At 47.0% G+C, this 27663-nt stretch overlaps 1 protein-coding gene across 1 annotated transcript in view; it reads right to left on the bottom strand.

Annotated features, from left to right (window-relative positions):
• The window catches only part of LOC126065086 (cadherin-5-like), a 68160-nt gene that overhangs the window by 18265 nt on the left and 22232 nt on the right, over positions 1-27663 (bottom strand). The window contains 3 exon segments of the mRNA XM_049864749.1: positions 25679-25883; positions 26082-26269; positions 27180-27338. Coding sequence (XP_049720706.1) covers positions 25679-25883; positions 26082-26269; positions 27180-27338 — 552 coding nt within the window.

Raw genomic sequence — 27663 nt, 5'->3', positions numbered from 1 at the left:
TATCCCAGGAACTTCATAACACACTGCATTTAGTCCTTAAGGCAATCCCTTGATTGAGGAAGGCATTCTTTTTTTTTAAACAAAGAGGAATCTATTTTCTCAGCATCTACTAGTCTAGAAGTCAAAATTCAGGGTGTCTGCTCCAGGAGAAGGCTTTCTCTCTCTGTTGGTTCTGGAGGAAGGTCCTTCTCATCAATCTCCCCCTGGACTAGGAGCTTCTTCATGCAGGAACTCTGGGTTCAAATGATGCGCTCTGCTCCAGGTACTGCTTTCTTGGTGGTATGAAGTCCCCACTCTCTGCTTGCTTTCCTTTCTTTTTATCTCTTGTCAGATAAAAGGTGGTGCAGGCCACACTCCAGGGAAACTCCCTTTACATTGGATCAGGGATAGGACCTCAGTAAGGGTGTTACAATCCCACCCTAATCCTCTTTAAGATAAAATTACAATCACAAAATGGAGGACAACCACACAATACTGGGAATCATGGCCTCACCAAGTTGACATATGTTTTTGGGGGACACAATTCAGTCCATGACAGGTGACCTCCAGGAGTAGTTGCAGTTCAAAGTTTAAAGGTTATTTCAGGGTAATAGTCTTGGGGGTTCCTCTAGTCTCAACTGGTGCAGTAAGTCTGGGCTTTTTAAGAATTTGAGTTTGCTTTACATTTTTCTCCTGTTCTATCAGGGTCCTCTATTGTGTCCCCTGATCAGAATGGTGGTAGTTGTAGTTGGGCACCATGTAGGTCTTCTGGTCTCAGGGTAGGTGAGGCCATGATTTGAGGTATAAGCTGTTAGTCCCGAAGACTAGCTTCTTCCTTGAGTCTTTGATTTCCTTGTTTCTCTTTTGCTCCAGATGAGTAGAGACCAATAGTTGTATTCTGCATCAATTTTTCATATGTGTATTGGATTCAAGTTGCTAATATTTTATTTGGGTGGTATATCAATGTTCACAATGATAGTAACCCATAATTTTTGTGTACTGTCTTTATCTGTTTTTAAAAACAAAGTTAAATTTGTAAAGTAGGCTGGGCAGCATTCCTTATTTTCCATTTCTGCAACAACTTGAATAACAGAGATAATCTATACTTTCAGAGTTCAGTTGTCAAACAGTCTGGGCCTGGAGCTTCTTTAGGGAGGACATGTGTATGAAGAAGTTTTTGATTCTTATTTCAGCTTTTTAAATTTTTTTTGGTTTCTATCTTTTTTTTTTTATTTTACTTTAGATGAAGGTTTACAGAACAAACTAGTTTCTCCTTAAATAGTTAGTATACATATTGTTTTATAACATTGGTCAACAACTCAACAACACGTCAACACTCTCCGTTCTCTACCTTGGCTTCCTATTACCAGCTTTCCTCCCCCTCCTGCCTTCTAGTCCTTGCCCCAGGGACATTGTGCCTGCCCCTTTAGTCTCACTTTGTTTTATGGGCCTGTCTAATTTTTGGCTGAAGGGTGAACCTCAGAGTGACTTCATTACTGAATTAAAAGGGTGCCCGGGAGCCATACTCTTGGTGTTTCTCCAGTCTGTATCAGGCCAGTAAGTCTGGTCATTTTTTGTGAGTTAGAATTTTGTTCTCTGTTTTTCTCCAGCTCTGGCCTGGACCCTGTATTGTGATCTCTGTCAGAGCAGTCCAGTGGTGGTAGCCTGGCACCATCTAGCTGTACTGCACTCAGTCTGGTGGAGGCTGTGGTAGATGTGGTCCATTAGTTCTTTGGACTAATCTTTCCCTTGTATGTTTAGTTTTCTTCATTCTCCCTTGCTCCTGAGGGGGTGAGACCAGTGGAGTATCTTAGATGGCTGCTTACAGGCTTTTAAGTCCCCAGACACTGCTCATCAAAGTAGAATGTAGAACATTTTCTTTATAAACTATGTTATGCCAACTGAGCTGGATATTCCCTGAGATCATGGTTCCCACAGCCCTCAGCCCAGCAATCTGGTCCCTCAGGGAGTTTGGATGTATCTATGGAGCTTCCACGACCTTGCCTTGTACAAGTTGTGCTGGTTGAGGAAGGCATTCTTAACCTCAGGACAACAAAGTTCCAGAGAGATTACAGGACTTGACCAGAGAAAAAAATCTTTAAAGCTAGAAACCGAATCCAGATTTTTCTAACTCCAGAGCCCACTTTTCTAACTCCTGAGATTTTTCTAACTCTGCCCTGGTAGTGCAAAGGTAAAGTGCTTGGCTGCTAACTAAAAGGTTGATGGTGTGAACCCACCCAGTGGCTCCGCGGGAGGAAGGCCTAGCGACCTGCTCCGGTAAAGATTACAATCTAAAAAAACCCATGAGGCAGGTCTACTCTGTCACATGGGGTTGCCATGAGTCAGAAACCCTCCAAAATAATGGGGAGACTTTGTTGTTACTCTCAGGAAAACTGGTGAGAAAAGTTTGCTTTAGTTCCTGCCTCCATTTGCATAGCGTGTTTCATGTCATGAGAGCTTTGCTTTCAAAAATTTTCCAGAGGACAAATGATGCATTATGTCTTCAATTTTTGGCAACTCCACACAATAACCTTAACAGCCTCTTGGCTTCTAATTCCCAGGGATGGCATTTCAAGTATGTGTGGTCGTCGAGTGCTCGTGGTTTAAAATTTTAATGGAGGACACTGACCCTCATCTGTCTTTATCAGCTGGTACCCTGTCTCTGGGTTGCTGGTGGTCACTGGGCTCTGTGGGGCCCTGGATGCCCATCCCCTCCTGCAGTTGAGGGGGAGCTGTCCCTCCTTCCCAGCTGTAGGCCCCGATTCTATCAGCACAGCCAACAGGCTCCGCTGGGGCTTTCTCTAGCTCACTGGCAATTTGGATGTCAGTAGCTGGGAAAATCAAGCTTAATATCTGATGACAGTACAAAGTCAACCTCTTCTCTCTTCATCCTGGGCAGAATTAAAAGGCAGAGTTTTCACCAGGAGCCTCCCCTGAAGGAAGTGGAAGACAGGTGGTCTGGGAGCCAGGGCGGGTTGCTGGGGGGAGCACTGGGCTGGGAGTCAGTGTACTTGGGCTCCGGTTTTGGCTCAGTAGCCAACTTGTTGTTGACCTTGGACAAGTCTCGCCCTCTCTTTGAGCTTTAACTTCTTGCACAGTGAAAGGATCACTCTGGCTATGAGTACCCTGATTTAGGGGTTACACTTTCTTAAACACAAGATCAACTTGGCGGCGTGTTTCAATGTCCCACACAAACTTCAGGAATGGGAGTTATGGGGGAGAAAAATATTTCCATTCTTCAGACTAGCAAAGGTCATCCAGTTTGAAAATGCCAAGACAGTGAGATGTGTGTGTTATCTGTGTGTGAGCGTGGTACTGCCGATGGTAGTGTAAATTGTTACAGCTCATATAGGGGACAATTTGGCACTGTCTTTCAAACTTACTCATGATTCAGAAAGGTGAATGCTAAATCCACAGATGACAAAGGTTTTCCAAATATTTTGCAGCTTTCCAAACAATATTTCACGAAATAGATCCTCCTAATATATCATTGGAGGAGACCTGGTGATGCAATGGTTAAGCACTTGGCTGCTAACTGAAAGGTCAATGGTTCGAATCCACCAGTGGATCTGCAGGGGAAAAGACCTGACAATCTGCTCCTGTAAAGATCACAGGCTTGGAAACCCTGTGGGGGAAGTCCTACTCTGTCCCACAGGGAGGGTCACTATGAGTCGGGGTGGACTTGATGGCACATGACAAGAACGATAATATAACTTTGGCGTGTTTCTCAGGAACACGTCTTGAAAAACACTGATGTGTGATGAATTAAGTAATTGGAATGCATCTGGGAGCTATAAACACTCCAGGCCTACCAGTTTCTGTCGAGTCCATTCTCACTCAAGGTGACCCCATGTGTGTCAGAGCAGAACTGTGCTCCGTAGGATTTTCATGGCTGATTTTTTGGAAGGAGATCACCAGGCCTTTCTTGCAAGGCGCCTCTGGGTAGACTTGAGCCATCAACTTTTTGGTTAGCAGCCGAGCGTGTTAACTGTCTGCACCACCAGCCTACCTCTAGTGATATTCACTGCCTTGCATTAGAAAGAGCAGATTTCTCTCCAACCTGCATCTTTAATTTCTGCTCTTGGAAAAGCTTTTCAGGCAGATGTATGAATGCAAAAGCTTTGAAAATGATTCAAAACCCAGGGGGGATGCCTGGGGGCGGGCTCTGCTCTCTGTGGCTGGGACAAGTTGATGGCAGGCTCCTCTCTTCTCAAGACTCCCTGGCGAGCGATGAGAGGCCAGAGACGTTCCTCTCAGCCTTAATTAGGATAAATGCGACACTTGGAGACAACCCGTTCCAGAGACTCCACACAGGGCACATTTGCACCCTGGGCCCTGGGGCTTGTCTGTGGCAGCAGCCTGACTCCACGCTCCTCTGTGGAGCTCTCCGGCAGAATCTCTCTGAAATGTGTGGAAGAATTTGGCTCTCCAGGTTCTCCTTCTTCACTTCAAGGTGAAACAGGTGACTTCTCTCACTGCCTCTTTGGGAGCAAGATGAGCCCTAATTACCTGCTCACTACTGAGCTGGCACCCAGTGCTGCGGAGCCTCTGATCCTTTCTAGAAGCAGGCAGGTAAGTCAATACAAGCAGGTGAAAAAACAGTGAGGCACAGCTGTGTCACGGTTGGCTTCCCTAGGCCCTGGTGGGCAGGGTGGCCCAGGGCTAATTGGGGTCCCATCTGCCAACTGCTGTCCGCAGACTTGATCCACCTTGACTTGTCGGTAAGGGTTGTGCCTTCCACCTGGAACAGCGGCCCTTCAGCCTTGGCTGCACGTTAGAATCACTGGGAAAGCTTAAAAAAATCACCAATGCCTGGATCTCACCCATACGGATTTTGATTCAATCGTGATGTTCAAAAAGCTCCCCATGTGATCCTAATCTGTAGCCAGGGTTGAGAACCACAGAGCTGGGATGGCCGTATAAATCGAGATACTTTGACAGTGAACGGGAGCGTGACTGATCACTATTTTGGGACAGTTATGTAAGCAGGGACTGTCCTAGGCAGTCTGGGACACACCGTCACCCTACTCTAACCTTGGGAGACCCTGAGACTTGTCTCCCAAGAGTATAAGCTCGTGTTGTTAGTTGCCGCTGAGTTGGCAGTGACTCATGGTGAACTTATGTACAACAGAACAACGTGTTTCCTGGTCCTGTGTCATCCTCGCAACTTCCACCACGCTCAAGTTATTGTTACTGTGGCGATCCATCTCACTGAGGGTCTCCCACACCCTCCACTGGCCCTCTACTTACCAAACATGATGCCCTCCTCTAGCGATCGACCTCTCCTGATGATGTATGCAAAGCAAGCAAGTAGGACAATGTCCTGTTGTGGTCCATAAGGGTTTTATTGGCTAATTTTCAGAAGTAGATTGCCAAGACTTTCTTCCTAGTCTGTCTTAATCTGGAAGGTCTTCTGAAACCTGTCCACCATGGGTGGCCCTGGTGGTATTTGAAATCCCTGTGGCATAACTTCATAGTGTTTTTATTTTCTATGTGGATGAAAATAGATCATTTTACATCATTGCAGATGATTCTAGAAGGATCTCATGACTCTGATCTTGAGTTCTGTTATGATTCTTATAGTCACAATTCCCTCCCTTCTGGAAAGAGGAGAGGGCTGCATGTTCCAGGAATTCTTACCCTTGGTTACCCTTTTGGAAGCACTGAGGAGTCTCACACCTGGAGCACAACTTAGTGGTCACCTGGCTCCCCCTTGTCTACAATGCAACAATCCCTTCTGCAGCGTCTTGGATGATAACAGGCAGAAGACACTGAATCTGGACTCAGCGTACTTTTTTTTTTTTTTTTAAATTTTTATTGTGCCTTAAGTGAAAGTTTACAAATCAAGTCAGTCTCTCATACAAAAATTTATATACACCCTGCTATATACTCCTAGTTGCCCTCCCCCTAATGAGACAGCACACTCCTTCCCTCCACTCTCTATTTTTGTGTCCATTCGGCCAGCTTCTGACCCCCTCTGCCCTCTCATCTCCCTTCCAGACAGGAGATGCCCACATAATATCATGTGTCTACTTGATCCAAGAAGCTCACTCCTCACCAGTAACATTTTCTATCTGATAGTCCAGTCCAATCCCTGTCTGAAGAGTTGGCTTTTGGAGTGGTTCCTGCCTTGGGCTAACAGAAGGCCTGGGGACCATGACCTCTGGGGTCCTTCTAGTCTCAGTCAGACCATTAAGTCTGGTCTTTTTACGAGAGTTTGGGGTCTGCATCCCACTGCTCTCCTTCTCCCTCAGGGGTTCTCTGTTTTATTCCCTGTCAGGGCAATCTGTTGTAGCTGGGCACCATCTAGTTCTTCTGGTCTCAGGCTAACGTAGTCTCTGGTTTATGTGGTCCTTTCTGTCTCTTGGGCTCATAATTTCCTGTGTCCTTGGTGTTCTTCATTCTCCTTTGATACAGATGGGTTGAGACCAATTGATGCATCTTAAATGGCCACTTGCTAGCAAGACCCCAGATGCCACTCTTTAGAGTGGGATGCAGAATGTTTTCTTCATAGATTTTTTTATGCCAATTAGCTTAGATGTCCCCTGAAACCATGGTACCCAAACCTCTGCCTCTGTACACTGGCCTTGAAAGCATTCAGTTTATTCAGGAAACTTCTTTGCTTTTGGTTTAGTCCAGTTGTGCAGACCTCTCCTGTATTGTGGACTCAGCATATTTTTTTAAGTGAGCTTACCAAGCCTCAGTTTCTCATCAGTAAAATGTGGATTGGGGTACCTGTCTTAAAATGTGGTGGCCAGAATTCCATCAGACGCTCTTCTGGCACATTCCCAGAGGGGCATATGAAGCTGGGGGAACACTGAGCAGCAGAGAGCAGTCCTATCCTCCCTCACACAGGCGATATGCTTCTTCCATGTGCAATGGCTTTCTGTGCTAATTGTTGTTGTCAGGTGCCATTGAGTCAGTTCCGACTCATAGCGACCCTCTGTACAGCAGAAGAATATACTGACCAGTCCTGCAACTTACAATCATTGTTGTGCTTTAGCCCATTGTTGCAGCCGCTGTGTCAGTCCATCTCATTGAGGGTCTTCCTCTTTTCACTTTCCCTCTACTTTCCCAAGCGTGATGTCCTTCTCCAGGGACTAGTCCCTCCTGGTAACATGTTCAAAGTACGTGAGGTGTAGTTTCGCCATCCTTGGTTCTAAGGAGCATGTCTTGTCTTCTTCCAAGACAGATTTATTCGTTCTTCTGGCAGTCCATGTATACTCGATATTCTTCGCCAACACCATAATTCGAAGGCAGCAATTCTTCTTGTCTTCCTTATTCATTGTTCAGCTTTCATGTGCATATGAGGCAGTTGAAAACACCTTGGCTTGGGTTAGGTGCACCTTAGTCCTTAAAGTGATACCTTTGCTTTTTAACGCTTTGAAGAGATCTTTTGCAGCAGATTCGCCCAATGCAATGCATCATTTGATTTCTTGACTGCTGCTTCCATGGGCATTGATTGTGGATCCAAGTAAAATGAAATCGTTGACAACTTCAGTATTTTCTCCATTTATCATGATGTTGCTTGTTGGTCCAGTTGTGAGGATTTTTGTTTTCTTTATGTTGAGGAGTAATCCATACTGAAGGCTGTGGTCTTTGACCTTCATCAGTAAGTGCTTCAAGTCCTCTGCACTTTCAGCAAGCAAGGTTGTGTCATCTGCATGTTACAGGTTGTTACCGAGTCTTCCTTCAATCCTCATGCCCCGTTCTTGTTCATATTGTCCATCATCTTGGATTATTTGCTCAGCATACAGACTGGCTACATAAGGCAAAAAGATGCAACCCTGATGCACACCTTTCTTGACTTTAAACCACGCAGTATCCTCTTGTTCTGATTAAACGATGGCCACTTGATCTATGTACAATTTCCTCATGAGCACAATTAAGTGTTCCGGAATTCCCATTCTTCGCAATGTTATCTGTAATTTGTTATGATCCGCACAGTCGAATGCCTTAGCATAGTCAATAAAATATAGGTAAACATATTTCTGGTATTCTCTGTTTTCAGCCAGGATCCATCTGGCATCAGCAATGCTATGCCTGGTTCCACATCCTCTTCTGAATCCAGCTTGAATTTCCAGCAGTTCCCTGTTGATACACTGCTGCAGTTGCTTTTTGAATTTTTTTGGGTGTGATATTAATGACGTTGTTTGATAATTTAAGCATTCGGTTGGCTTACTTTTCTTGGGAATAGGCATAAATATGGATCCCTTTCAGTTGGTTGGCCAGGTAGCTGTCTTCCAAATTTCTTGGCATAGACAACCAAGCACTTCCGGTGCTGCATCCATTTGTTGAAACATCTCAATTGGTATTCTGTCAATTCCTGGAGCCTTGTTTTTCACCAATGCCTTCAGCACAGCTTGGACCTTTTCCTTCGGTACCATTGGTTCTTGAAATCCTTGAACATTGGTTGAAATGGTTGAACGTTGACCAATTCTTTTTGGTATAGTGACTCTGTGTATTCCTTCCATTGTCTTTTGATGCTTCCTGTGTTGTTTAGTATTCCTCACGTAGAATCCTTCAGTATTGCAACTCAAGGCTTGACTTTTTTGTTCAGTTCTTTTAGCTTGAAAAATGTTGGGCGTGTTTCTCCCTTTTCGCTTTCTATCTCCAGGTCTTTGCACATTTCATTATAATACTTTGTCTTCTTGAGCTGCCCTCTGTTCAGCCCTTTTACTTCATCATTTCTTCCTTTCGCTTTAGCTACTGTACATTCAAGAGTAACTTTCATAGCCTCTCCTGACATCATTTGGTTTTTTCTTCCTTTCCTGTCTTTTTAATGACCTCTTGCTTTCTTCAGGTATGATGTCCTTGATGTCATTCCACAACTTGTCTGGTCTCTTATCACTAGTGTTCAATGCGTTAAGTCTATTCTTGAGATGGTCTCTAAACTCAGGCAGGATATACTCAAATTCATATTTTGGGTCCTGTGGACCTGTTGTAATTTTCTTGAACTTCATCTTGAACTTGCATATGAGCAAGTAGCATGTCCTTAATAGGTGACAATCTCTTAATCCTCTTAGAAATGACAGGTGGTAATTCCTGCATTGTTTAAGAATGGGATGACTATTTTACCCTTCCATGGCACTTTGAAGAAATGAAGTCTGTTCTAAATATTAAATATTTTTGCATAAGCTTGATCCTTGAGCAATAAAATAAGAAGGTGAGAACATGCCTGCCTATTGTATGGTTGGGAATACTGAGGTACCACGTGGTCTAAAATCTTACAGCCGATAGTTGTGCTAGGTGGGGAAAGTGTTAACATTTATGGAAAATCTTGTCACTAGGAACTTTCACTTATTTAATTTCATTACAACCTTCCAACAACGCTGCTGAGGAGTTACTGTCATCTCTACATTTTGATTGAGGAAGCTGAGACTCAGAGAGGTTGTGTAACTTGTCTAAGACCATTCAGCAAGGTGACTGGGCTGGGAGCCTTGTTCTGCCTGACTCCACAGTGCAAGTCCAGATCCTGGTGGAGATGGCCATGCCTTTCATTACCAGAAGCATGGTATACAATGGTCGTTATTATGAACATAATATCCAAATCTCTGGAAATTTTAGAAAATTGCTGGATTGTTTGGTCATATCTTTCTAAATCCCCATCCCAGTGAGGACCTACCAAGGAGATATTGTTGCCAAAACATTCCAGTCAATGGCTTTGTCAGGTGGTATCACCTCTGCTTTTACCTTCCTTCCACAAGCATTGATTGGCACCCACACTGGGATACAGTGAGGTTTACGACTTGGTCCTTGCCCTCAAAGAGATTCCAATCTAGTAGGAGAGGCCAAAAAGGAGGCAGAGAAACACTGCAGAGGGAAGGATGAGCTGAAGGAGGGGTGGGCAGGGAACAGGGTTTAGAGGCTCCTTGCTCAAAGGAGAGAGGGTTCAACATTACACAAGAAATCAGGGAAGACAGCGTGGAGGAAGTGATTTCTGAATCTGGGCATGGAGCAAGACTGAGGTGGATAAGTAGAGAAGGAGCAGAGGGAAAAGCACATGCAAAAGCATGGGAGCTTGGAAAGATGCCTTGAGTTTGAGAAAGACAAGGTATGGGGTATGGGGGAGTGATGAGGCTGGTGGGCAGCTGAAGGTCAGCACCTCTGCCTCTGGGACCCAACTTGTCCAGTCTGTGATGGACTCGGTCAGCAGATTGGTTCTCCTTCTGCAATGAAAAAACCCCAAGCCAGTTGCTGTCGAGTTGATCCCTCCCAACTCATGGTGACCGCACATGTTGCAGAGTAGAACTGTATTCCATAGGGTTTTCAATCGTGCAAATTGTTAAGGGCTTTACTACTAATCCAAAGCTTGGCAGTTCGAACCCAGCTAGTGACACTGTGGAAGAAAGGCCTGGCAATCTGCTTCTGTAAAGATTACAGACAAGAAACTCCTATGCGGGTAGTTCTACTCCGTTACACATGGGGTCACCATGAGTGAGAATTGGTTTTTATGCAAAGCTAGAGCAAGCTCCCACAGCCTCAGAGCTTCAAATTAGGCTAAAAAGGGGGAAATGACTTTATTCCACTGTTTTGCCAATTGTCTTTTCTCTTAAGACCCCTCCTGCTGCATCTGTGTTGCTAGGTTACCCAAGGAAGACGGCTTTCATGCGTGTAGACCCGGACCCTTGGCTCATCCCGTCTGCCATTCAGCTGTGACTCCACCCTCATTTTATGCCTCTGCTAAATGCTCACAAAAAGTTCACATTCATTAAAGGGCCATGCTAGGAAATATACTCTATACATTTATTAGGAAAACTAGGCCATATTTAAATTTTAAAGCAGTTGGACCCAGCTGAATATTATTAGTATCTCACCTGTGGTTTGGTGACAGACACAGCTGGCTGGAAAATCATTGAAAAGGCATTCTTTGTTGATTAATTTGTTTTTTTTCTCTCTCATGGTTCTGACACTTAGGAGATGTTTAAATTATATTTCCTCACTTTGTGCAAAACCTTCCTGAGTATCGTGAAGCTGTGTGGGTAGGATACAGATGTTTTTCACGATGCAGTGGTGCGAGTCGACACTTTTGAGACTCACAGAATCAGACACATTGGGACTCGGGAGGACTTCAGTGGTCAAGAGGTCCGACGGCTTAGTTGATGGCTGTTGGTGACAACCTTCCTGGCATGTCGTACATTGACTTCTGCTTGGTTATCTCCAGTAACAGGGAGCTCACTACCTTAACAGCAGCTCTGAGTTATTGCTGGTGGGGCATGTAATGGAGTCACACATGAAGTTCACTGCCTTCATTTTTTTTTTCCAATTTGCCCTGAGGGTGAAGATGTCCCAGTCTTGGGCCATGGCACCCAGGAGGATGTTGATTGTGCCAGAGAGAACACAAACTGATGCAGAAGAACTAAACTTGCCCAAAGCCACCTGACAGTGACCAGGAGGTCTTCAGAACCTGCCTCAAGCAGCAGGTGTGCAAATACTCAGGGTCGAGGGGCCCAGGACCAAGAAGCAGATGTTCTGGCTCAAGGTTTGGGACAAGAACAAGGTGGTTCATGCAGGAATTTTCAGACTTCAAGTTGGAGGATATCTCCTTAGCTGCCCAGTTAGGACCATTACCAACGAGAGAGCTAACTAGAGGTCAGAAATCACTGGGTGCCCTGTATCTTCATTCATTCAACAAACATTTGTCTGTACGTTCTACAGAGTGCATTACAACATAGTGCTCTCCTTACATTCTTCCTGCTCTCATCTTAAAGTCAGGAGTTAAAACAACTCTTGGAAGGTATTACAGTTACATCAAGGACCCAGGGGACTAGGAATTTGGTCGGGGTCTGGGATGCTGGGCTCTGGGTAGGCTGTAGGAGAGAAAGTGCTCTTTTCTCACCTAGGGCCTCCCACAGACACCTGGGAGGCTTGTTAACCAAGCGGAGATTCAGAGGGTCTGGAGTGGGGCAGGCAGTTTGCAATCAGCAGCTACCCTAAAGGTTGCTGGTTTGAAACCGCCGAGTGGCTTTTCTGAAGATCTTTTGTAAAGATTGTTGTTGTTAGTTGGTGTTGAGTTGATTCTGCCTCATGGTGACCCCATGTATGCAGGGTAGAACTGCTCTGTAGGGTTTTCTTGGCTGTAATCTTTTTTTTTTTTTTTAACTTTACAGATTTATTATCTTATAGTTCTGGAGGTCAAAGTCCAAAACGGGTCTCACTGGGCTGAAATCAAGGTATCAGCAGGGCTGCCAGTGGAGGCTCCAGGGAAGAATCTGCTTCCTTCCCTTTTCCAGCTTCTAAACGCCGCCTGCATTCCTTGGCTTGTGGCCTCTCCTCCATCTTCCAATCCTTCAGTGTAGCACCTTCCAGTCTCTCCCTGACTTTGACTCTTGCTCCCCTCTTTCACTTATAAGGACCCTGTAATTAACATTGGGCCCACTCAGGTTACCCAGGATAATCCCATCTCAACTTCCTTAGCCTAATTACATCTGCAAAGTCCCCTCTGCCATGTAAGATGACACTCACAGGTTTCAGGGCTTTGGACACAGACATCTTTGTGTGTGTTTGGGAGGCATTATTCTGCCTAACACGACAGTTGTGAGGAATAGTTAATATGGTAAAACATTCAGAGCCTGGCATGTAGGAGGCCCTCAATACATGTTAGCTGTTTGTATTATTTTCTCAAGCAGAGCTCTTAGTATGAAATCCCTTTACCACCCTCTCCGCCCTGCCCAACCCTTTCATTTGGCCAGATTCTGAGACCTCCTTCAGGAAGCCTTCCTGGTTGGCTGTAATCTTAATGAAAGCAGATGACCAGGCTTTTTCTTCCATGGTACCACTGGATGGGTTTGTACAGCAAGAAGACCCTATGGAGCATTTATACGCTGACACACATGGGGTCGCCATGAGTTGAAATCTACTGGCTGGGCAACGGGTTGAGATTTTTTTGGGGGGGAGCGGAGCTCCCCTGGAGATACAGGTTTGAGATAGACTGCCTTTCAGACCCCTGTCTTAAAAAGGCATCTTTGTCCTAGGTGTCTACATGTCACAAAAGTGCTGTGAAAGCTTCAAAATGTTGGATCGATGCGACAAACGTGTGGCAGGGGTGGGAGCTGTGTGGGTTCACTCCATCCTGAAAATTGGCTACAGTGCATTCCCCTGTCTTCTGTCCCGTCTACAGAGAACTGTCATGCCCCAGAATTTTCTACAGGGCTTGATGTGCTGCCAGGAGTCACCAGAAACAAACATGCCACTCCTCCCCACCCACCTGCTCTGTGTCTGCAGAAATCTCATATCTTCCCCATGACTTCCACACCCTGGAGACAGACGCCAGTTTAGGACCCGATCCAGGGACAACCTGATCTGACCATTCTCCATCTGCTCTCGGCTACGGATCATACATGTGTGACCTGCCATGTGCAGAACGTGGCGTCAGACAGAGCCTTGACTAGTGAGGACATTTCTGCTGCCCCGGAGCCCAGGGATGGTGAGAGCTGAGCTGCTCTGAAGGTTTGCCGGAGAGGTGTGCCGTTCTCACTTTAGCTTTTAACACCTGTTGGTGAGAGCAGCGCAGAAGCCCTGGGCAGAGGTGGGAGCTGCAGGTACTGACATGTGGGCTTGTGTTCTCTGCATGGCAGTGGCGAAGGACAATGTTGTGGAGACATCCACAGCGGCTCCCCACCTGGCAACACTTCCAACTTGCTTTTCCCTTTGGTTCCCTGGAGACCTACGTGCGACATTTCTCGTGAACATTTAAGACTTTCTGCCACCTCTCCCGACTTGCAAACCCTGCCAATGGCCTTGTAACTTGAGCAAGTGACTTCACCCCTCTGAGCCTCAGTGTCCACCTCAAGGTGAGCCTGGTCCAGCTCACAGAGCATTTGCAAAGGGTCATTGTCATGCAGCAATTTGTGCACGCTTTGTTTCCTGCCTGTGAGGGCAGGGCCAGATCTTAGCACATGTGGGGTTCGTCATTGCTCCTCAGATATGTGGGACCCCAGACATGTTGAGATTTGGACCTGCCCTCACCGGCAGGAAATAAAATATGTACAAATTGGTGAGTGATGGGCTTCTTCATTGTATCTAGAGTCCCTGAGTCGTGTAAATTGTTAACACCCTGAGGTTGGAGGTTTGAGTCTACCTAGAGGTGCCTCGGAAGAAAGGCCTGGTGATCTACTTCAGAAAAATCAGCCATTAAAGACCCTGTGGAGCTCAGTTCTACCCTGAAACAACTGGTTCATTCCACGTAGCTCACAGCCTGGCATTGCAGAAGGAGTGAGCGATCAGAAGGAGATTGGGAACACAAAAGGTGAATTAACTTCAAGGGGGGAAGAAGCTTGGAGACGAGGTTGGGGTGGTGGGGTCGAGGCTTGTGCTCACTTCTGTCTGAACTGACTCTTTATGGTGGCTCATCCTGTCTTGTGTCAAAATAATGAACAGGTTTCCTCCCACTTCTGGATCCTTCCGGTATCCTCCATGGCAGTTACAGAGCCATCCTCGTACATGGGTGAACCTTCCCCACCCACCTCACCGCCTTGGATCCTGGGGCCCCCTGGCTACTTACACCTTGGAGTCTAAAGGACACATTCATCCCAAGAACTTAGCTTCTTCCTGCTTTGAGCAAATACAATTCAAACCGACCGGGCAAAGTTGCAACCATGGCTGGAGCCTTCAAAGGCATTTGGGGAACTGACTTGGTGTTTTAACCAATATTCTTATTTTGTTGTAATAAGCCCAACTTGCTGGTGAGATTAAAATGTTATTTTTTGGTGCTCCATAAACGCAGTATGTGCGCAATTGAGCCCAAATAAAATTACTGTTTACGTTTTCATCAAACGTGGAACAAGCTGCTCAGGATGGTTGAAATGCAATATATGATTATGTAAATGAAGCTAGCTTCAGGACACTAATATGTAGATAAACGAGACTTTCATTATTGTGAATCATGATACCATTAACCTTGAAAATCATATAAAATTCTGACAAATATTCCTTAAACAAACAAACAAACAAACAAACAAACAAACAAACAAACAAACAAACAAACAAACAAACAAACAAACACGGACCCTGTCCTCCAGTTTTGTGGTTCCTTCTTTATGGATTCTGGGCCTCGTTGCCTGAAGGTTTAGTTCTTAGTACAGAGCTTTGGGGTTTTTAACCCCTGAGGGTGTGTCCATCCCGGTTGCTTAGGGCTCTGTGTTGAACCTGGATGAGTGGGGTTGGTGCTTTTCCTCTGGGTCCTCCAGACATTTCTGTGAAAGAAATGTTCTCCCTGATACTTTCTTCCCAAATGTCTGTTATTGAGGGTGTTGTGGCATGTAGATGAGGGGTAGAAGACCTGATAAAAGTTCTGATTCTATTGCTTATTAGACATGTGATCCAGGGCAAGGCATGTATCCGTTCTTGGGCCTCAGCTCTCTCATCTGTAAAATGGGATGATAAGGTCTATTGTATCAGCTAGAATTCTTTGATGGCAAGCAACGGATTATGACTGTAACTGAATTAAGCTGGGAAGGAATTTTTTGGTAGGTGTGGGTAGGGGAATTCATAGGAACAAAGGACAGACTGAAAAAACTATCCTCGGAAAGGGCAGAAGCCAGACACTGCCCGGGGATATAGGCAGCAGACTCAGGCGTCTATGCTGGGGTGAATGGGCAGGGTAGAGTCGTTCTCTTCTTCTACGTTATTGGGTCATTCTGCTTAAGATACGAATTCCTGGGAGGGTAAGTCTGCTTAGCTTCCCTTGGGTCAGGGGTCCATCTCCTGGCTGGGGTAGGAGGCTTGTTGACCCTTAGTTTCACCAAGGCCACGTCAAGCGGACCAGGGTCATGCACACTGTGCAGGCAAAAGCAAGAGCTTTCTCACATGGACACAGATGGTATGTGGCAGAGCCAGGATTCAAATCAAGGGCTTCTGACTCCACCCTCTGGGCTATCCCACCCATCCCCAGTGGCTATCCAGAAGGAAGTGTACAGCACAGGAGTTCCAGTTTCCAGAGGTGGGGGCAGGGCCGGATCCCAAGAGAGCCAGTGATCCGAATAAAGGAGCTGGCCCGAGAACATCCAAGTCCCTGGGTGCTCCCTGGTCTATTGACCTTGGGTGGGCTTGACCTCTGACCCACGTGTCTACATGGGTCCAGCTGTGCATTCCTCTCTTCTGAGGCTGCCCTGGGGCTGCCAGGCTAGGGAGCTGGAGCTGCTTGGGAGTTTACGACCACCATCCAGCACCCTGAGAACAGGAGTCCCAGGTTCAGCTCCTGGCCAATGAACCTCATGCAGAGCCACCACCCTTCCGTCAGTGGAGGCTTGCATGTTTCTAGGATGTTGAACAGGTTCCAGTGGCGCTTCCAGACTGAGATGGACGAGGAAGAAAGACCTGGTGACCTACTTCCAATAATCAGCTAATGAAAATCCTACAGCGCACAGTGGTCTCATCCCATGCCCCACTGTGCGCGCATGGGGTCTTCACGAGTCGGGCTGACTGGAGGGCAGCTAGCAACAGCAACTATCCCACACCCCTGCCTCAGGGCAGCCCTTAACAGGACTGGTCCCGGATGGGTATCTCTAGCGCTTGTGCTGCACCAGCATTTTTCAGATCCCTCGGGGGTCTTGTTGACATGCAGTTTCTGCTGTAGCTGGTTTAGTGCGGACCCAGACTCTGCATTTCTGACAAACTCCAGGTGTGGTCGTTGCCGCAGGTCCATGGGCCACACTTTATGTAGCATAGATCTTGTCTTGAACCCTTGCTTGACCTTCCTTTCTGGCCCCCCTTTCCCTCTACCCTATTGACTTGCCTGGCCATTTCCTAATAAATCACTTGGATTGAATTCTCTTTTCAGGGTCTACTTCTGGGGAGCCTGACCTAAGACGCCCTAACACCACGAGATCTGTGAGATGGGTATGGCCATCCGTGGTGTACAGATGGGGAAACTGAACCTCAGAGAAGGGGAGTCACCGGCGCAAGTTCTGCAGCCAGCAAGTGGCAGAGAGGGTCCTCCACCAGGCCGGCCTGACCCCAGGCCCTTTCTCCTCCCATCATGCCAGCTGTTTAAGGGGCTTCCAGCCAGGTGGTCCTCCACTGATTCTCTTTCCCCTGGGGCCCTCCAGCTCCTTGCTTCATTGTGTTCTCCCCGCCCCAGCCCTCCAGGTGTGGAAACCAGCTGGAGGCAGATAGAGACCACCCCACCTACCCCTTCTCAATCCAAGCTCCCCAATCTGGGACCTTTTGCCTGGTAAACACAAAGATCTAATTACCTAATCAGCCCCAGGACTCTGGCCCTCCACCCGACACATCCAAGCACTTCTCAGACACCCGTTTCTCTTTTATTTTGGCCACAAGACAATGAAGCAATGGGTTCTGTGGAAGCCATTAATTAAGGCAGAATGGCAGAATCAATCGAAAGCCCTTCTATACTTTTACGCAAGCAGAGATGGAGCAGAGGTCACGCATTGTGCTGAAGAAACGTTCTGTGTTCTCAAAGGGCTCCTGCCACCCTGCCGTCCCATGGCTGGGGAACAGCAGGGTTGCGTGATGTCCTGTCACTCCTGAACAGCTCTTCTCTGTCCCTGATGAGATACCTGGGCAGATGAAACTGGACGGACCTCCTTATAACTGTAAATGCCAACCCAATAGCCTTCACAGCTGTTACTGCCTCAAAGATATGAAAAAGGGAACAAACATTTGGTTTCTGGTTCTTAGTAAACTCATCCGTTTCCTAGAAATTGCTTTTATTCCCATACCGAAAGCAGAACATTTGTGGGCTGTATGGCTGCTCCTCCAGTTCCTGCCCTGCCCCACTTCAGAAACAGGTTTTTCAAAGCTGGTTTCTCAGCAGGGGTCCTTGGGCAAGGTTGGGGAGTGTTTTGGATCAGAGGGGTAAACAGGCATCTTCTTGCTGCCCCCCCAGAACAGTGTGAACTCAATTGTTCAGGCAAACTTGAACATTTGGTCTGGTGGACATAACAAGTTCTCCTGCAATGAGTGCAGACAAAGGGCCACCCCCCGCCCTGCTGCAGAGGGGTGTGGGAGGGGGCATGTTATCTTCGACTATAACCTGGGGGCCTTTTTCCTTTTTTCTGAACAAAGAACCACACTGCAAGGGAGTGTGGCTTGATCCCCCCTCTCTGTCTGATGTCTGGATCCTGGGGTGCTGCTGTGTACTGGTGAGGAGCAGGGCTCTAGAGGGAACCACTTCCGTTCAAATCCCAGGTCGGCCCCTGCAGGCTGGGTCGAGCAAGTCCTCTCCCCTCCCCGAGTTGCTGTTTCCTCCTGTAAGGTGGGCTCATGCGGATTAAAAGAGACAATGTGCATAAATCACTTAAACAAACAAAAAAACAAACAAACCATACCTTTTGCCATCGAGTCGATTCCGAGTCGAGTCACAGCGACCCTATAAGACAGAGCAGAACTGCCCCACGGAGTTTCCAGGGAGCACCTGGTGGATTCAAACTGACGACCTTTTGCTTAGAAGCCATAGCGTTTAATCACTACGCCCAACAGGGTTTCCACAGACCACTGAGGATAGGAATAATTGCAACTTTTGTAATCCATGGGTGACTGTCAGGATCCCCTGGGTGATGCAAATGGTTAAGCTCTTGGCTACTAGCTGAAAAGGTGGTGGTTCAAACCCACCTAGAGGTACCTCAGAAGAAAGGCTTGGCTATCTACTTTGGAAGGGTCACAACTTTGAAAATTCCATGAAGCGGTTCTGCTCTGACACATGGGGTCACTATGAGTCAGAATCAACTTAACAGCACCTGTTTTATTTTTATTTTTTTTGGTCATTGTCAGTCTCAGGGCTTCCAGTTCAGCGGAGGCCTCAGGGAGGAGGGAGTCCGGAAAAGAGGAGGGAGGTCTTGATGGATGAGTTGAAGTTACTTGCGGAATGGGAGGTTGGGGCTGCTCTCTGTGTAATGCACGTTATCCCTCCTCAGCCCCATTTAAATTTTTAGTATATATCTTATTTCAGGTGCCAAGCACTCTTCGGGATCAGATGACATGTTAGCTCAGGCTGTTGACTCCCTCCCTGAACCCAATCCATGAGATACTAGCAGAAAGATGCGGAGGCTGATGGCTCGTAGACCTGCTCTCAGTCACTGAGACAAGGTTGCTTGTGAGACCCATTGTAGAAGTTTGTTGGATAAATAGGAGGTCGTTGGGTCCAAGCATAGGATGATATGGCAACTTAGAGGAGGACCAAGAGTGGCTTTTGCACCATCATTCCCAGTGGCCCACTTGGGTCTACTGAAGCAACACCCTTATTCTCAAGGGGTACGGTAAGGGTTCCTCTAAAGCTATAGCCATTTTCTGGTCATTGTGGGCTCCTCAGGCTGGTAGACCAGTAGCCAAAGAAAGAGTCACATTACTGGCAGGGCTAATGACTAATTATCATGAGGAGGCTGGGTTGTTGCTATGCAATGGGGGCAGAAAAAAGTATGTTATAGAACTCAGGGGATAAACTAGGGCACCTCTTGGTGCTTCTGTGTTTTCCATTAACAGGCAATTACAGGCATGATACCTGGACATGGTATGCGGGACTCACAGTCTTAGGAATAAAGGGCTGGCAAGAGCCTAGATCAGTAGAAGAACTAGCCAAAGGGACTCCAGAATGGCTGGTAGAGGACGTAATGATGAATATTAATTACAACTCAAGACCAGCTGACCCAGCAAGAACTTAACTTGTCCCACCAATACTTCCACTGTAATTTTATTTTTAAGAAATTTTGTTCAGCCACCACTTTGAAAAATCAGTGGCAGAACACAGAACTTAATGTGGGGTATGATTGGATCTGAGTGGTGCAAGGGGTGGACTGTAGCAGCCACTTGCAGTGCCCTGCCTGTATTCGCACTTTGTTCCATTGGCACAGATGCCTTCCTATTGCAAGTGCCTGTTCTCCCAAGTGCTTTCTCTGGCCTGCTCCACTTGTGCTCAGTGCAGGCAGGAAGTGCAGGGGCATTGGTGCTACCAGCAGCAATCCTCAGCCAGTGATGGGTGAGAGTTTGGGAATAGATACACTAGCTTCTCTATCCTCAGCAGGGATGGGAGTGGGGAATTCTGAAGCATATTCTGTACTGTCCCCCAGAGGTCGCTGGTGGGATCGAGTCTCAGTAGTCCACTGTGTAACCTACTTGTTAATATACCAGTATTGGTTTCCTTCCCTTCCTCTCTTACTTTCCTACTCCCTTTCTGAGATCACCTCCCATATAGACTCCCTGCATTTAAGTCCTGTGTCAGGATCTGTGTCAGAGGTATGTAATGAAGACGGGAAGAAGAATAGAACCCTATCTGACTGCCTGTTGCGTGCTAAAAATTGTGCCAGCGTGTTCACATCCTCATCTCTCGTAATCCTGCGAGGCTGACTTCATTACTCCCATTTTAACATCTGAGGAAACTAAGGCTAAACAGCTTGCAGAGGGCCCAGTACCCCAACAGTAAGTGGTGGAGGCAGGAGTTGTTTTTGATAATGGGGCTGTCACCAGCTCCCAAAGAACAGGTTGCTGAATGTGCTGGGATCAGCCCTGGACTAGGCATCAGGATCTCTGGGTTCAACTTTTAGACTTAGCAATTACTTGGACAAGTTAGCCCCCTCTCTAGGCCTCAGTTTACCCATCTGTGAAATACAGGGGTGGTGTCAGAGTATTCTGAAAGCTCCTCTGGCTCTCCCAGTCTAGGATGGAAACCCATCAGTGGTTGTACATCTGAGCACCATCCTACTCATTACCTTCCACAACACAGTGGGGACGGCAGGTGTGATTTCTTCTAGACAAGGCCCTGGGGGCTGTTCTGGAGGGTGTACCTCTCCATTGGTTTCCTCCTGAGGTTTATTGACTGTCAGATGTTTAAGGGTTAGATGGATTATCTCCCTATGATAAAACAGAAAACATAATTCTCCAAGTGCCATTTGATCTCTAGGAATAGCAAGGTCCTTGGCTGCTTTGAAATGTCATGGAGGAAAGTCATTGGGATTCACTGATGAAACCCTAATCTTTCCCCATGAATTTCCTATGAATGCCATAGAACTCTTCCTACGAGACAGTTTCTATAGATTTCATGAAGACAGTGAAGGAGGTAAGATGGAGGATGATGGCTTGAAGAATCGCGCCCAGATGGCAGCTGATGTTGCATGGGAAGTCAAAGCATACATGTTAAGGGCTTTCTAAGCACCTGGCACCACACTGGACATGAAACACACGATTTAAAGGAATTACCTTTTTATTATTTTATTGTCGGAAATATACACAGCTGAACGTGCACCAATTCAACAATTTCTACATGTACAATTCAGTGGCATTGATTACATTCTTCAAGTGTGCAACCATTCTCACTCTCCTTTTCCAAATTGTTCCTCCCTCCTTAACATAAACTCACTGCCCCCTAAACTTCCCGTCTAACCTTTCTAGTTTCTGTGTCATTTAGATCCCATATAGATAGTTCTTTAAAAGAGCACAATGCTCAAGTTAGACATTCTTTACTAATTAAGTTAAACTATTGTTTGGTTTTAGGAAGACTTCAGGGCAATAGTTTTGGGGGTACATCCAGCCTCAATGGTTCCAGAAAGTCATCTCCATGTCTGAGATGTGAAAACTGAGATTCAGAGAGGGTAAGGAGTCAGAATAAGGTAGCACAGCCAGTTGATGGCAGAGTCGAGAGATAAACCCAGGTCCATTCTTAAAAAGCAAAGGTTTTGGAGCTGGTGGGCAGCATGGATTTGAATCTGCCACCAACTGATTCGTTATGTGATTCTGGGTAGATTACTTGGTCTTTTTAAATCTCAGTTTCTTCATCTCAAAAATGGGAGTAACACCATTGGTAGGATATTGCATGTATAACTGCTAACACAATTTTAGGCGTGCGGAAAGTGCTTAATGTGTTGCAGTGATGTTATGCTGCCTTTCAGAGCCCCAACCCCACCCCGAGAACATGACAGGGTGTCTGCCCTCCCACCTTCCCCCTCCTCCAGTAAGGTTCTTATGACTGCTTGGCATTTCCCTGTGGGTCATTCACACCTGGAAGTAAAACCCTGGTCTAGTCCCTGCGGGCTAGTCTTCTGCCTCAGGCAACACCCTCCTCACTCGCTTTGGCGTTTGTGGTTACAGAAGGGTGTGCAAGTAACTCCCACTGGATTCTGACTTTTCTTTATGACAGTTTCCCAATTTTGCCAACTTCAGAGCATCTCAGACATCTGGGATGGTCAGTGATGTCTGTTTGTCCCGGCACTTGGGCCCCTGTAGCTATTCACTCACATCTGAGCTATCCAGCCCCACTGTTGCCAGTGTGCAACCTCCACCTCTGTCTGCCAAGGTGACTTGCCTGCACCATACCACACTCCCTCCTCTGTCTTAGGCCAGAAGTTTATTGGCAGCCGCCTCTCCATTCTCTTGCCTTGGTGCCTGAGACCCCACCATTAGAAAGCTACTTGTTTGGCTAAACATTAGATGTCTCCTGTTAAAATGCAGCCATCTCCAGAAGATGCACACCAAGTTCTATCAACTGTCCACACCTTAGCAAGAATTATCTAAAAGGATCCCTTTCAGTATTGGGCCACAGAATGGGTAAGACTCTGGGTAGTTCTGATGTTCTCTCTATTGACAGAGCGTCTTGATAGACTCACCCATGACATTTCCTACAGTTGCCAGCTGGGCTGATGCTCCCCTTAAGACTGACCTTCAGGTGACCTTCATTATCAGTTTGTTAAATTAACATAATAACTTAGGGCTCTGACTGAGATAGCATTACACGCATGAATTAATTTGGGGAAGAGTAAGAAATGTACGGTGTTCTCTCTTTATATTCATGAGTACGATCGCTCATTCTAGGTCTTTAAAAAGATCAGTACGTTTTCATAGAAAGCACTTATATTTTTCTTGCTAAATGTATTTTTAGATGCTTTATAATCGCTGTGAAAATCTTGAATGTGATTTTGCTTTCCACTATATTTTACAACTGATTTTTGGTTATAGAAAAGGAAGCTATTCCACTTAAAAATATTTACTCCCAGAAGGCAGGAGGAGAGTCCATTATTGTGGAGACATTGAAGATGGGGCAGCTGGGGTGAGGGGAGCAGCTGAGGTGTGGGCGGAGCAGCTGGGATGGAGGAGCAGCTGGGGTAGGGGGAGCAGCTCTGTGAGGAGGATCATGGGTGATTTTCTGCTCTTCCCCTACATTTGAGGGCTGGCTCTGTGTCTGGGTGAGTCATATTTCAGGATGAATTTTTACCTGGTTGAGCCCTGGATATGGCCAAGTGAGCACATCAGCTTAGTCAGTGACCTTCCAGAACTCCTGGTACCTGTGAGACTGGACCAAAGTCTCTCCCCATGGGCTCAGGAATGGGGGCATATGTGGCATTGCTGGTGGCCTGGAATGATCAATGTCTGTATGTATGCAGTATACACACGCACACACACACACACTCAACATTTGATGTTGTTCTGACTCACAGCAATCCCATGTGTCAGAGTAGAGCTGCCCCATAGGGTTTTCTTGGCTGTAATCTTTACAGAAGCAGATTGCCAGGTCTTTCCTCCATGGAACTGCTTGATGGGCTTCAACTGCCAAGCTTTCAGTTTGCAGATGAGTGCAAACCGTTGCACCATCAGGGCTCCTTCAGCATTTGATATATGCTATTTAACTGACAGGTTGGGGGTTTGAGTCTACCCAGAGGTACCTCAGAAGAAGGGCCTGATGGTCTCCTTCTGAAACGTCAGCCATTAAAAACCCCACGGAGCACAGTTCTACTCCGACACGTGGGGTCGCTATGAGCCGACACAACGACAACTGTTTTTTAAATCTCTCTCTCTCTCTACCTACCCACCTATGCAATCTCTCTTGATAAAACTTCTAAACACACTTTTAAGCAAGAGAATCTAGAGGTTTCCTACAACGTTTGATATTTCTGGGAGTTCTGAGATAGAAAAGATACCAGCTGGTTATATGCCTGTTGCTATTTCTCTGTGGAAATTTGTGCAAAATTGCACTGGTGTGGGTGGCACCAGCCCATAGGTGGTAAGTGAAGCTGTGGGGTAGTGTTTTCAAGCCTGTACGTATATCATCTCTGGCTCTGGGTGGGCTCAGGACATGGCAGATTGAAGTCACGTTCTAAGCCTTCACAATGAATATGGGAAACTGTCTAACAAGTTGTACAATTTGGTTTAATGGGCTGTCTGATGAGTGACACATGGTTGTCTGTTGACTAAAATATCTTGAAGACTGTTGAGCAGACCGAGGGAGACCTCTCTCACATTGTGTCTCATGAACAGCTGTGCCCTGCCCTGGGTACACATAATTGCAGAAACCGATTTGGGAGAATGGACAAAAAAATATACAAAACAAAACAAAAAATAGCGAGGGAAGGACTTGTCTTACACATTCTCAGATTCAGTATAAAGCTACTACAGTAAAATAGAATGCCTTTGCTATAGATGGACAGGCTAGAGAATTCAGAAATAGATTCAGGTAGATACAGGAACTTAGTATACAGCAAAGGTGGGAAAATGATGGCTTACCTCATAAACGGTGCTAGCACAGATAACCTGGGTGGCACAAGTGGTTTGGGACCTCCGACCACCGTGAGCAGATAGGTAGGAATCCGTTTGGATGCAGATGGAGGAGTCATATATTCAAAGGTCCCTGGGACACAAACAGTTTGCGCTCGACTACTAACGGAAAGGTGGGTGGTTTGAACACACCCAGTGGAGCCCTAGGAGAAAGGCCTGGAAATCTGCTTTTGCATAGATGACAGCCAAGAAAACCCTGTGGGGCAGTTCTACTCTGTAAAACATGGGATTGCCATGAGTTGGAATCAATTTGGCGGCAATGGGTTTTTGGGTTATCAAATACTACCCACTGCCGTTCATTGGATTCCGACTCATAGTGACCCTATAGGACAGAGTAGAACTGCCCCAAAGGGGTTCCAAGGCTGTAAATCTTTACGGAAGCAGGCCGCCACATCTTTCTCCCATGGGGTGGCTGGTGGGTTTGAACCGCTGACCTTTTGGTTAGCAGCCGACTGCTTTAACCACTGTACCACCAGGCCTCCTAGCAAATATTATGGGGTTCTAAAAAGTATGACTTAGAACTGTATTTTTTTTGTCCCAGAGGGTAGGGAAGGGAAGTCTAGTTAGGACAGTAGAGCAAGTAGCAGGGAAACGAGTATGGTATGATATGAAGAATTCGAAAAACAACAAAAACTGCAAACCAAGCCAGCTAGCCAAGCAAGCAACCAACTAACCAACCAACCAAACAATAACAACAACAATCCACTAAAAATGTATCTACATGTTTGTGTGGTCATGGCAAAAGGCGTGATAGAAACACACCAACCTATTAACATAATGATAGGACCACAGAAACTATTAAACAAGCTATTATCTGGGCGGGGGGGGGTTACCGATGTTTTCTTTATAGATCTGTGCTTTGGGAAGACAAATTTAATAAAATATTTATAATGAAGGGGCTTCAGGTATGACATTGGTTGTTTTCTTGCCTGTCAGATCTCACTAGATGGGGCAGGTGGGAGTCGTGGCCCCAAGAACAGAGCTGTCAAGGTGTAGCAGGTGACAGGTTGGCTGGTGGTCCCCGGAAGGCACAGGGACAGGACAAGCTCCTGCTCGGCCAGTGGCTCTAGTCTGGCCGGTGCTGCTTCACATGTGATTGCCAGAAGAAGCCAGCTTTCCTCTCAGAGCCTGTCTCAGTCCAGCAGGGATAACAACAACAGTGCCAGGATGGTTCTGTCACCATGAACAAGCCAGCCTCCCTTACCAGATGTTGGGAGAGCCGAGTCGGGGTCGGTGGTGGCCGTCTCTGAGCCAACCACAGGTTTCTTCTGTTTCCCCACGTTGGTGACATTGATGGTGATGCAGGCGATGCTTCTGGTGGGGCTGCTGCTCAGGTAGCGGAGGTTGACGGTGGGGTCTGTGGCCTCGATGGTGAAGCTGTATTGTGGGATGCGCTCATAGTCTAGGGGCTGCAGGGGGGAAAGATTACGGTGAGCCCAAGACACTGACTCTCTCCCCTGGCTCCAGGATCCCAGTCTCCATGGGCACAAGCCCATCTCTGAGCTGACCCAGGGTGTGCACTTTCAATGGGGAGCATCCCCTGGATGGGCCCTGTGGATGCTGGGAGCCTTGAACCACGTTTGATATTATTGCTGTAGGCTACAGACCTTCATGGGCTTGATGATACCCTCATTGCGGGTGGGGTCCGTCTCGATGGTGAAGGTGTCCCTGTACTCGCCCTGCACGATGCTGTACTTGGTCATCCGGTTCTGGGGCTCATCTGGGTCCTCAACAAACACAGAGCCCAGGGGGCTGCCTACGCGGATGTCTTCAGGCACGGCAAATGTGTATTTGGCTGATGCATATAGGTCAACCCAAAGGGCATTGAGTTGATGAGATAGACAAAGTGACTGTCCCCTCATATTATTCTAATACATTTTGATACAGCTAGTGGGGCAGTTCTACTTTGTCCTATAGGGTCGCTATGAGTCGGAATTGACGGCACTGGGTTTTTTTGGTGTTTTAACGGGCACAGTGAAATAATGATGATGATGATAATAACAACAATAGTAGTAGTAACAATAATAGAACCCCTGGGTGCTATTCTGGATCGCAAGGCAAAGAGGTTCTGCTCTGTCCATCCATCCCTCCCTCCATGCAATCGGCAAGTAGTTACTGAACACCCACTGTATGCCAGGCACTTTGCTAGGGGCTAGAGGATGCATCAATTGAGACAAGCCTTTTGTTTAGGGAGCTTGCACATGCGCAACTCGGCCACTAGAGGGTGCAAGTGACCTGAGCCATGGCTTTCCTTCCCAGGGCCACCCAAGAGATGAGAAAAGGTTTTGTCTGATATTTTTGGGGGGGGGGGGCGGGGAGAGGAGAACCAGTCTGCATGTGGGCCCAGGCTCAGCCCAGGCTCTGGGGGTGGAGCTTTGCTGTGACCCAGTTCATTGGCTCATGGGGATTTTCTAGCTAGAGCCTGGATCTGATCCCACAGGATCTGGGTGAGACTGTTCCTACCTGGTAGTTGCGCTCTGGACACAGTGAGGCATAGAGTGGGGAGGGTGCTTCTCCTCTGGGCTGTGACGGGTCATGGCAGGGGCAGTTGGGAAAGCCTTGGGGATATGTCGGGAGGATGGGGAGCAGGGTCCCTTCCTGCACCAGAAGACTTCCCTGGGCCTTAGACCCATGCTGGGGGTGGACAGGCCCCCAAGTCATGGAGTCCCCCCACCTAGGGCCCAGGGTAGCGGGGAGGAGCTTGCCCCGGGTGAAGATGGGGGAGTTGACATCTTGCAGAGTGACCAGCATGGTGGCCGTGCCTGACTCCCCCTGTTTGCCCCGGGCATCTCGTGCCTCCACAATGATCTCGTATTTGCCCTGTGTCTCTCGGTCCAAATTTGTGGTTTTCGTGAAAATGAGTCCTGCAGAAAGTGTCCCAGGAGGACCCATGTTACCCAGGGAACTTTTAAAAAAAACACTGATGTCTGGGACCCACCCCCAGAGAACCTGACTTAAATCCCCAGGCGATTCTAATGCATAGTCAGGGCTGAGACCACTGGTGACCCTGCACTGATGGGCCGAAGCTGGCCAAACGGTTCTGTCCAAGCCTCATCCTAGGCACCTGGAACATCGCGTTGAGAAAGCTCATGAAGCCACATCTCGGCTCAGGGTGAAAGACTGCTGTGATGGATTAGTGATGTCTGCCTTGGTGCACTATAGGATAACGGTGGTATCTGCGGTATGTAT

This window comes from Elephas maximus, chromosome 21 (assembly GCF_024166365.1).
Source record: "Elephas maximus indicus isolate mEleMax1 chromosome 21, mEleMax1 primary haplotype, whole genome shotgun sequence".
NCBI classification, from domain to species: Eukaryota; Metazoa; Chordata; class Mammalia; order Proboscidea; family Elephantidae; genus Elephas; species Elephas maximus.
Note: the sequence above shows the minus strand (reverse complement) of the source record. Positions and strands in the feature narration are given on the sequence as shown.